The sequence below is a fragment of the Nothobranchius furzeri genome, chromosome 17, assembly GCF_043380555.1.
Source record: "Nothobranchius furzeri strain GRZ-AD chromosome 17, NfurGRZ-RIMD1, whole genome shotgun sequence".
In the NCBI taxonomy this organism is placed as follows: domain Eukaryota; kingdom Metazoa; phylum Chordata; class Actinopteri; order Cyprinodontiformes; family Nothobranchiidae; genus Nothobranchius; species Nothobranchius furzeri.
Genome location: NC_091757.1, coordinates 26076280 through 26088163, shown reverse-complemented (window position 1 = coordinate 26088163; position 11884 = coordinate 26076280). Strand labels below are relative to the sequence as shown.

The following is an 11884-nucleotide window of genomic DNA, read 5'->3' as shown; positions in this document are numbered from 1 at the left end:
AACAATACACGGAATAAGGGAGGACACAGTATTGTCAGTAATTTGAGGGCAACGTGAGAATGAAAACGCTAAGAAGATTTAACGTATCCCTGTAAATTCTGCATCCTTTTCAGTATTTTAACATGTTGTTTAACACTTTCTTTTGACCAAATCTGCTTCTTCACTGCAATTTACTGTTTGTTTAATGTTGAGATGTCTCGCACATACGGCAATAAAACCCTTCTGATCCTTGTTTCCATGGTTTGTTTACACTCATGAGGCTACCAACATGTCCACCACACCCCAGAATGCAACATACAATTACATATGATCATAAGCCCTATAGATCTTACTACAACACTGAAATACTAATGACTAAATATTAAAAGTTGTGTCCAATAGTTTATTATGAAAGTGAATAAAATAAAATAATACGAGAAGAAACTATGAATATGGAATATTACACTGACCTAATCTAATTAAATATCACTGTGTCAAATCAAACAAGACCCCAATCAAATAAAATGTATAACTGCAGATATAATTGTTCCTACATTCTCACCAGTAGAACAGGTGTCGTTCTGTGTCCCTCTGGTCCCCAGCCCCCTCCTGTTCTCACTCCAGGTTCTCCTCTTGTGTCTCATTGTCATCTCCAGCTTTCTCTAGACTTCCCTCAGGTTTCCTCCTAGCCTCTCCTTGATAATTCGTATTTGATTTTATATCAGTCCTCCTCATCCCTCTAGTTATTAGTTGTTTATATTTGCCCGTAGTCTTTAGGTTTAGTTACTCCGTGTTTTATAGGTTATGTTTATCTTCCCTCCTGCTCAGTTCTTTTCCCCCGTTTAGTTTATTGAATGCACCTGCCTTCCCTCCAGAATCTCACTCCTCACACCTGTCACCTGTTCCCCTGATTACCTCCCTCTGTGTTTAAAAACCCTGTCTTGTCCCTCAGTGTTTGTCGGTTCATTGTTGTTTTGTTTCCCCCGTGTAAACCTTAGACTCCTGCTCAGTTAAGTGACCTTCTGAATTTTTCGTTTGTTCCTGATACCTGGCTTGGCTTCCTGTCTGTGATTTTTTTGGATCATTTCCCAAAATAAAGGATTCTACCTTTTTTCAATTACTCCTGCCTCATGTCGTCTGGTGCTCTGCATCTTGGGTCCTACTCTTCCTGCTCCGAACCTGACGACAACAGGTGGACCTGCATGTGATTGAACTGCTCACAGCTGATGTAGAAAATCACTTTGTTCCTGAGAATAAGTTACTTTAATTACAGAATTGTTTCTGTCTGTAAACTAGGCCTTATGTACAACTGTGTTTTTTTATTAGCATTTCTATTACTCATTATCTAGTAACAGCATATCTATACATGAAAATACTTAAAGACAACACTAGAACAGGCACAAATCTGATCAAGGACCTACATTTGCAAACTAGAGTGACTGGTGATCCAGCATTCATCTTTGTTTTCTTCCTGTTTTCCTCTTGTCCAACAAGGTCATTGGTAGATCAGGCTAGCATTAGGTCAGGGGTGTCAAACTCAAACTCACACGGGGCCGAAATGAAACTCTGGGACGGAGTCGAGGGCCAAACTTAATATTTTTTGAAAAAGTGATGCAAATTTGCACATTTTCTTTATCAACATATATGCAATTTTGAACCTTTAAATTTGGAAACAAACATATTTCTGCATTAACACTGAATATGGAATAACCAAATTACACACGAACAAGTCCGTTTTAAATAAAAGGCATCAGTGGTATTCATTACTTGTGGTATATTCAGCATTTTATAAATCTATTCAGGATTTATGTTTTCTTGTTGTTTATTCATTTTTCTTATTTTTTATTCTCCTTTTTTTCTCCTGTAATACGTGTCATCGCTGCTGTGACATCTAGCTTTCCCCACTGAGGAACAATAAAGGGATTTTCTATTCTATTCATCTATCTGCAGCCTTTCCACTTCCTGTTTACTGTAGGTTAAATCTTTTCTCACGGGCCAACAACAAAATAAAAATATCATTTTATCTTAAATGAAAATGCAACATCTCACCTGTTAACTTTCATGTTTTGGAGCAGAAAAAGAGCATAAAACCAACATATTTAAAGCTCAGTTTGCTCCACTGGTTTACTGTGATGCTCACCTGTTCCAGCCAGATACCTGCATCATGGGGTTGATCTGAGCTGAGGAGGAGACTCCTGTTGTTTTGTTCATCTTCATCATAATAATGACAACATTAGATGACAACAGGTGCTCACATAGGTTTGTGCTGCTGAACATGTCTGAGCAGCTTGACCACGTTGTTGTGTGTCGGGGAGGAAACACAACCACAGCAACCACAGAGCCGTGCTGGTTTGAGCGTGTCGCTGCTCGCTGGAGTTATATCAGCTCTGTCTGAAAGTTAGTTGGAAAACTTTCTCTTTCAGTCGTGAACACATTACTGAGCGGCTAGAATCTCCGTTTCTGGGCTTCAACGTCAGAAAACAGCTGAGTGAACTCGGCGCTGAGTGAGAGGAGTGATTAGTTTGTCCGAGACAGCGGAGCTGCAGACACCGGCAGCAGACGCTGGGAAAAACACAAAGGAGGGGGCGCGTCGGTTCCGCGCTGATGCCGCAAAGCATCATGGGAGTCGAAGTCTTTGCAGTAAAATCGGCCAGCGGGCCAGTTTTAATATATTTTCCATATTTATTTTGCGGGCCACATAAAAATGCTCTGCGGGCCGCATCTGGCCCGCGGGCCTTGAGTCTGACATATGTGCATTAGAAGTAGCTTGGGCTAGCATTAGCAGTAGTCTGGCCTAGCGCTGTCCTGTTAGCAATACTCTAAAAGTGGGTGGGGACCATTTACTGGACATATAATGGAAGAGCCATCCGTGACATCACCCGTATGTTTCTGAAGAGCTAAACTGAAGCCCATTGGGTAGTTTCCACCACCGCCATCTTGGCTGTGTCGCGTGTTGTCACCCCTGGAAAATACTAAAAAGGAGCTAAGAGCAGGGCTGTGAGGATGGGGGCGGATGATCAGCATCCATCAACCTCTAAGCTAATGTAGCTACGAGCTAATCAAAGCTAGCAAGGTTGGCAGACAACCGCAGTTGAGCAACTCTTCTACCCTTTGCCTTCTGGGTTATAGCACTTACTTCAGGCCGAACCTGACGCCTTCTCTGAAGCAAGCAGGAGGACAAGCTGCTAGCGCTGACAGGTCATCTGCTACTTGTCAATCAAACAGACACACCTTAAGTATTCACAAGTATTCACTTTTTGTCACTTCCGCATTAGCTTCAAATTTGGCACACGGATTTCCCCCCTTGGTTGGGAGATTCCATTGTAGGGTGGTGTGTCCAAGCTTATGATATGTTAAACCAGTGTTTTTTAGAGTGAACCATTTCTCTGCAGCTACGACTGTCACCACCATTACAACATAGGAAATCAGGTTGGGAATGGCACAAGCTTTTTGGTGTGCTACATTAGACACTCCAAGCTGCCCTTGTTCAGCAACAGCAAGGTAAATGTGGCTTTACATCCTAGGATCCATTTAAAAAGAGTCGGAGATGGATGTGGTCTGTAATGTTGACATCAGTTGACCTAGCTAGACTATAGGATGTTGTTTGTCCAGTGGACTGTAGCGGAAGGTGACATGACGGTATTTGGTGTCAGTCATTAATGTTTCTGCAGGATCACCGTGGATATATTTCCGACGTGTTTGGGGGATGTCAGAAAACAGGTGAGGAGCTGATGGGAACAGGTTTCAACAGATGGAAGCTTTGTTGCAGGAATTGGACCAAATCAGAGGGACAGAACAACCCAGGCAAGAAGGCAGCAAACCGAGATGTTATTATTCTGATTAATCGCTGGACAGCTAGTGGTAGCAGAACAGATCTGATTTAGTGTTTATGCCCGTTTAACAGCCTGGCAAGCCATCCTGTGCATGTAATGTATCTTTTGTTTCTGCAAAGGTTGGTCAAGATCTCTAGGCTATGGTAGATCTAGATCTCTAGGCTATGGTTGGTCTAGATCTCTAGGCTGTGGTTGGTCTAGATCTCTAGGCTATGGTTGGTCTAGATCTCTAGGCTATGGTTGGTCTAGATCTCTAGGCTGTGGTTGGTCTAGATCTCTAGGCTGTGGTTGGTCTAGATCTCTAGGCTGTGGTTGGTCTAGATCTCTAGGCTGTGGTTGGTCTAGATCTCTAGGCTGTGGTTGGTCTAGATCTCTAGGCTGTGGTTGGTCTAGATCTCTAGGCTGTGGTTGGTCTAGATCTCTAGGCTGTGGTTGGTCTAGATCTCTAGGCTATGGTTGGTCTAGATCTCTAGGCTGTGGTTGGTCTAGATCTCTAGGCTGTGGTTGGTCTAGATCTCTAGGCTATGGTTGGTCTAGATCTCTAGGCTGTGGTTGGTCTAGATCTCTAGGCTGTGGTTGGTCTAGATCTCTAGGCTATGGTTGGTCTAGATCTCTAGGCTATCTGTTTGGTGCAAAAGCTTAATAAATCCTTACTGTATAAAAATCTGATCCAGGAAGCTTTATGCAGCGATTGAACTTTGTAAAATTAAACCCATGCTTGTTTACTCATGTTCTACATCAGACTGTGACACTTTTAAGGTCCCTCATCTGCTCATATTTTTGCACGATAAACGGAGAAAATCATGTTAAAGAGATGGAAAGAGAGGCCCAGGATCAGGAAGAAGCCTGGTGTTAGCTGATGCTGATAAACATGAATCCTACCACAGCAGTAAGAGCTTTAACCCTTCACTGGAGCTTCACTGAGCTGCTCACACACACACACACACACACACACACACACACACACACACACACACACACACACACACACACACACACACACACACACACACACACACACACAATGTAATATTGCTATGGACAGTAGTTTTACCCTCAGGCTGTGTGTGTTACTGGAGCTAAATCAGGATAGGAGAGAGTGAGGGGTTCCTGCAGCCCAGCAGCTGTCCAAACAAGGCTGACCCGATGGAGCTCAAAGCCCACTGGATGCCATCTTTGCTGGCACCTGGCCTGAGCATGCTGGGGGTGTAATTGTCTTCATCTTTGTCCCACAAGAGCTCTCATTGGGAGGATTAGCTCAAATCACAAGGAATGACACATAACCCGAACCATCTGCCAACCTTAGACAGAAAATTTAAAGGTGCAGCACTTGTAGTGGTCAAGAGCTTATTTGTCTGAAGCAGAGGCACCATGACGCTGGGAGGAGCTGTGGCAAACAGTTAGAGTTTACCACAGTTAGCCTCAAATAAAGTCAAACAAATATACATTCTAAATAAATGTACATTTAAATTAAAATGTGGTGGTTTTAACCTAAATCATGGGCTAACATGTCATTCTTTATAATGGAATCATACCAAAATAAAAGCTTTGTGAAGAGACCCTCTGTCTGGGTGCAGATGGGGAGAATGTCAGTTTAATAATGAATCATGGATCAGAGTCCAGGCTGTCACTCTGGAGTCAAACCATGCAGCAGCTTTCATAAAGCATGAAGGTGATTCTCGTGAACTAAAGCAAGACCCCATAACCTAACAGGGAGAAGTTACAGCTTCATTCTGGTGAGCGCACAGAGGAGAAAGTCGATGTTATCAGCACAAGGAGAATTCATAGATCACATGTTTACCTGCCTGTAGCAAAAACAAATCATGACAATCTATGTAAACAGAGAGGGTCTGTCACACAATCTGATCCTGAGACTTTGAGGATGTCAGCTGTCTCACTATTTACATTAATAATTAACATTACTTGGCCTATTCAGATTCATTCTAGCTTAGTATTTTACATTATTATTATTATTATTATCATTAATATTTGGATTTATATTTAAAAGTTTAGATATAAAATAGTAATTGATTAACTTTGTCACACAGATGCCACTAAATCTAGTTATTTATCGGTGTGTCACATTCCAGCACGCGAGCCGGTTCTGTTTTAAAGGTCCTACCTTGCTCTGTGAGGACGCGTCCTGACACAAAACCAGCAGGAAGGCGCACAGGTTGGTGTATCTCCACATGTTCTCAAGTCACAAGTCTGAAGCTTCACGCGCAGAAACCCAGAGCGACTCCACAGACCAGCTACTACGTAAGGTAGGTCCTCCTATTTCAGCTCCATCTCCGCTTCACGCACGTGAAGTTGCGTCTGAAGCGCACAGAGATGCGTGCGCTCTGTAGTGCGTCTGCGCTCAGACCGGCGCGGCGCAAAGCCCAAACAAGTGGGAGGGGTTAAAACACACACACACACACGCGCGCGCGCGCGCGCGCGCGCACGCGCACGCACGATGTAATGTTCACATAAAGTCTAACTGGAAACAGATGCTGTTTAAAAAGTTCTAAAAGTTGTAAAATCAGACAGCTGACCGGAAGAAACTTCAGAAGACATTTGGTGCCACCTACTGGCGCAGTGGGAATCTGCTGTTCCGGTCTTCTGATTGGTGTTTTGACAGCCAGGATGATCACTGGAAGGCAGCTACAGAGCATACTGAACTAAAACGATCCCAAATCCAGAACTCCAGAACAAGTGGTTCAAACTGTGGCACCACTAAATGGGGGCAGTAACAGTCGTAGTAATATCTGTTATTTTATAGACGTGTTGATTCAGTCTACTTAGTGTAATGTGTATTATCCAGTCTAATTTTATTTCTATGGCACTTTCTACACTGTCGACCAAAGTGCTGTACAGTTAAAAATAAACAGGCACAGATAAAACACTAAAAACACACCTGGAGAAGACACTTTCTGACTCAAGACCGTGATCTTTGATTTAGAGGAGCTGATTCTCATCCCAGCTGCTTCACATTCGGCTGCAAACTGCTCCAGTAAAAAGCCAGAGATCACCTTCTGATGAAGCCGACAGGACCACATCCTCTGCAAAAGCAGAAACTCTATTCTTGTGCCACCAAACGGATGTCCTCCACACCTTGGCTGCACCTAGAAATCCTGTTCATGAAGTTATGAACAGAATCAGTGACAAAGGGCAGCCTTGACAGAGTCCAACTCACTGGAAACCAGTCCGACTTACTACCAGCAATGGGGACCAAGCTCTGACACCGGGCATACAGGGACCTCACAGCCCTTATCAGTGGGCCTGGTACCCCATACTCCTGGAGTACCCCCCACAAGGCCTCCCAAGGGACATGGTTGAATGCCTTCTTCAAATCCACAAAACACATGTAGATTGGTTGGGTGAGCTCCCATGCACCCTCCAGGATCCCCCCTAAGGGTAGAGCTGGCACAGTGTTCCACAGCCAGGATGAAATCCACATTGCTCCTCCTGAATCCCAGGTTTGACAATCCAACGGACCCTCGTCTTCAGAACCCCTGAATGAACCTTACCAGGGAGGCCCACGAGTGTGGTCCCACTGTGGTTGGAACACACCCTCTTTCTAAATAGGGGGACCACCAACCTGGTCTGCCAATCCAGTGGAACTGCCCCTGATGTCCACGCGATATTGCAGAGCTGTGTGGGTGTCACGACGTGCGCGGAGTGAAGCGGAGCAAAGGCGAGGATCGAGACCGGGGAGGAAGCAGGCAGACAGGTAGGATGAATTCCACAGGTTTATTAAGTAAAGACGCATGCTGACACTGAAACAATGACACCACAAGGAACACGGAACAGCAGGGGTTTAAATACATGAGGAACGGGAGCTATGGTGATTGGGAAACAAGAGGCAGGTGGGAGCAATTAACGGAGACACAGACTACAACCTAGGAGAAGACAGGACAGGGTGTGACAGTGGGCCAACACAGCCCAACAGCATCCAGAGCCTTAAGGAACTCAAATCAAATCAAATCACTTTTATTGTCACGTCACATGTGCAGGTACACTGGTACAGTACATGCGAGTGAAATTCTTGTGTGCGAGCTTCACAGCAACAGAGTTGTGCAAAATACAGTAACATAAAAACAAGTAAAATATAAAAATGGCTAATCTAAGTAATAATATGTATAGTATGTAAGGTATATACGTTACTGAATGTGTGTACTAAGTATGTTTTCCTACGTGTGTGCATGTGAGTGTGTGTATAATGTGTATATACATATTTTACAAATGAATAAAGTAAACAATAAGATAAGAGATATAAATGTACAGAGGTTGGTATGTGCAAAACAGTGGCATTAATGTACAGTATGGAGTGTGTAATGTTGGAGTTTCAGTAGTGAGGGTGAGGTGTCTGCGCCGTGTTCAGCAGTCTGGTGGCCTGATGGAAAAAGCTGTCTCTCAGTCTGCTGGTTCTGGACCGGATGCTGCAGAACCTCCTTCCTGATGGAAGTAGTCTGAACAGTTTATGGCTGGGGTGACTTGAGTCCTTGATGATCCTCCCCGCTTTCCTCAGGCACCGCTTCCTGTAGATGTCTTGGAGGGAGGGAACCTCACCTCCAGTAATCCTTTCTGCACACCGCACTACTCTCTGGAGAGCTTTGCGGTTGTAAGCGGCGCTGTTGCCATACCAGGCGGAGATGCATCCAGTGAGGATGCTCTCAATGGCACAGCGATAGAAGGTCCTGAGGATGCGGCGGCTCATGCCAAATCTTTCCAGTCTCCTGAGAAAGAAGAGGCGCTGCTGTGCCTTCTTCACTGTATTTTCCGTGTGCACAGACCACGTAAGATCCTCTGCCAGATGAACTCCAAGGAAACGGAAGCTGCTCACCCTCTCCACAGCGTCACCGTTGATGGTGATGTCGGTGTGTATTCCTCTGCTCCTCCGGAATTCCACTATCATCTCCTTTGTCTTTGTGACGTTGAGGGTGAGACGGTTGTCGACACCAGTGGGTCAGGGCGCTGATCTCCTCCCTGTAGGCCGTCTCATCATTGCTGGTGATGAGACCGGTTGGTGACTCCAAGCGGATCCCAACCCACGGCCTTGCCTCGAGGAGCTTTTTGACCACCTCAGTGACCTCAGCCACAGAGATTGGAGAGTCCAACCTAAAGTCCCCGGACTCTGCTTCCTCACCGGAAGATCTACTGGTGGGATTTAGGAGATCATCAAAGTACTCCGTCCACCAGTCAACAACATTCCGAGGTGAGGTCAGCAGCATGCCGTCCCCCAGTATGAACAGTGTTGTTTATCCGGCGCCTCACTGGCCTATAATCAGTGAACCTACGTCCATCCTTACTCTTAAATAATGGAAACCCTTTAGCAGTTTTCCTTGAATTAGAGATGATTCCTGTAGAAAGTGACAGATTATAGATGTAAGTGAATAGTTCAGTAACAGATTCTGTTATAGTTTTAACAGTCGTCATGTCTAAGTCATCATAATCACTTGATCTTTTCTTTCCACAGTTTTTTACAATGTTTGTTATTTCTTCTTTTTCTATGTTGTCAAGGAAAATGCTGTTGGTATTACCGGTTAATGTATTCATTGCATCTTCAATTATTGGCTTACTATCCACCAGACTCGTCCCTACTTTAATAAAAAATGCACTGAGTTCATTAGAGATTTCTTCAACATCACAAATGTCTTTAATGTCCTTGAAAAAGTAGTTTGTGAGTCTTAATTTTGTTTTATTTCTATTAGACACATTATTTATTATTCCTTATGTAGCTTCTGTGTTATCTTTCTTCTTATTCAGTATTTACCATATTACCTTTTTACTGTTTCTTAATAATTGTTACTAATTTATTTTTATCCATCCATCCCTCCATCCTTCCATCCATCCTTCCATCCTTCCATCCATCCTTCCATCCATCCTTCCATCCTTCCATCCATCCTTCTATCCATCCATCCATCCATCCATCCATCCATCCATCCATCCATCCATCCTTCCATCCTTCTATCCATCCATCCATCCATCCATCCATCCATCCATCCATCCATATCCGCTTATCCGGAGTCGGGTTGCGGGGGCAGTAGTCTTAAGCCTGATTCATGCTTCTCCGTCAGCTCCAAAAGGGAGACACGCACGCACGGAGTGTTGCAAAGCAATTCCCCACCAGGACAGCAGAGGGCGTAGCGCTGTTCTGTGGTATCCTGTCATGTATCGGTCCAAGATAGTGCGTTTATATTGTGTTTTTGTACATACGAGACTTTTCAACAGACAAATTTGTCTCTCATTCTCCCCCACCTCTTCATGCGCTCACCACCTCTAAACCCACGTTTCCTGTCATTTCCGTCCACAAATAAAACGCTTGCTGCGCATCTTTTCACTCCTCCAGTCACGGGGAATTAAACGTTCATATTTTTAGAGTTTTTTCGCGAGGTATTCTTCAAGCTTCTCCGTGTCTGCCGCTACATATCCTCGGCTCTCTTTATGTTTTTGAGGGCGCAATGGCGGCGCTGTAGACGACAGCGGTGCCCTGACCAATCACAAGCTTGCGTTCTCTGTCTTGATGGAAGGATGTTTAGAAAAGAGAGCTTGACTCCGTACGTACTTGCGGAGCTCTCCAGCAGGCCCGCAAGGATGGATAATGGTGTTGCGTGTCTCCGCACTGACAGGGACGAAGAAGCATGAATCAGGCTTGTCGAGAGACCCAGACTTCCCTCTCCCCAGCCACTTGGGCCAGCTCCTCCGGGGGAATCCCAAGGCGTTCCCTGGCCAGGTGAGAGACATAGTCCCTCCACCGTGTCCTGGGTCTTCCTTTAGGTCTCCTCCCGGTTGGACGTGCCCGGAAAACCTCACCAGGGAGGCGTCCAGGAGGCATCCTGACCAGATGCCCATGCCACCTCAACTGGCTCCTCTCGATGTGGAGGAGCAGCGGGTCTACTCCAAGCCCCTCCCGAATTACCAAGCTTCTCACCCTGTCTCTAAGGGAGAGCCCAGCCACTCTTCAGAGAAAACTCATTTCAGCTGCTTGTATCCACAATCTCGTTCTTTCGGTCACTACTCAAAGCTCGTGACCATAGGTAAGGGTAGGAATGTGGATCGACCAGTAAATCGAGAGCTTCACCTTCTGACTCAGTTCTCTCTTCACCACGTCAGACCGGTACAACGCCCGCATCACTGCAGATGCTGCATCAATCCACCTATCGATCTCACTCTCCATCTTTCCCTCACTCGTGAACGAGACCCAGAGATACATAAAACTCCTCCACTTGGGGCAGGACCTCATCCCTGACCCGGAGAAGGCCTTCTACCCTTTTCCGAATGTATTTTTATATATTTTTATATTAATCTCCTGCTTCCTTTGTTTGTAACGTTAAGAAATTCCTACAGATTTTTTACACAAGCTCCTTTAGTCATCCATGGTTGGTTTTCCCTTTTACTGGTTATTTTAATGAATTTACACCAGATAATAAAATATTTCATTAGTATTTTCATGAGGGATGTTTATGCAGTGTTGACCTCACTGACACAGACTTCCTTCTAGTTCTGCTTTTTAAATCTTTATAGTGCCTGCAGGGCTTTAAATGATTCATTTCTTTTATCATTTATATTATACTTTATGGAATGTTTGCATTTAGATACAAAAATAGGTAAATGATCACTGACACCTGTCATCATTATCCCAGTTTTAATAACATCCTCCTTTTATTAATGAATATATTATCAATTTTTGTCTCACTTTGGGTTGTGATCCTGGTTGGTCTGTTGAGCAAGATGAATAAACCTGAACTATACTTAAAAACAACAAAATCGCTTAATGTTCTCTGTCCAGCAGGATGTTCAAAGTTAATATTAAAGCCTCACCCTCTGCTTGGACCTTGATGCCCCACTCCCTGCTGTTGTTCTGTTGTTTTAGTGTCCAGCAAACAGCAGAGCATGCCTCGGCTAGAAGCTAACCATTAGCATTAGCAACTCCACCACACAGCAGAACTCCTCCAGGCTTGTGTTATTTGTGGACATAAAACATCAACGTTGCAGAGCAAACAAAGTCAGTGGTGGAGTTGTGTTGCTGTTAAGCAATCAGAGGAGAGATGTCCAAATATCAGGAATTAAGACTCCAAATCCTGCGCCTG

At 44.5% G+C, this 11884-nt stretch overlaps 1 protein-coding gene across 1 annotated transcript in view; it reads right to left on the bottom strand.

The window, feature by feature from the left end:
* Positions 1-7631, bottom strand: part of olfml2a (olfactomedin-like 2A) — a 55083-nt gene extending 47452 nt beyond the window's left edge. Inside the window, exon 1 of the mRNA XM_015971819.3 lies at positions 5935-7631. Coding sequence (XP_015827305.1) covers positions 5935-6003 — 69 coding nt within the window. The 5' untranslated portion in view covers positions 6004-7631. The remainder of the gene's footprint in view (positions 1-5934) is intronic.
* Between the last annotated feature and the right edge of the window lie 4253 nt (positions 7632-11884).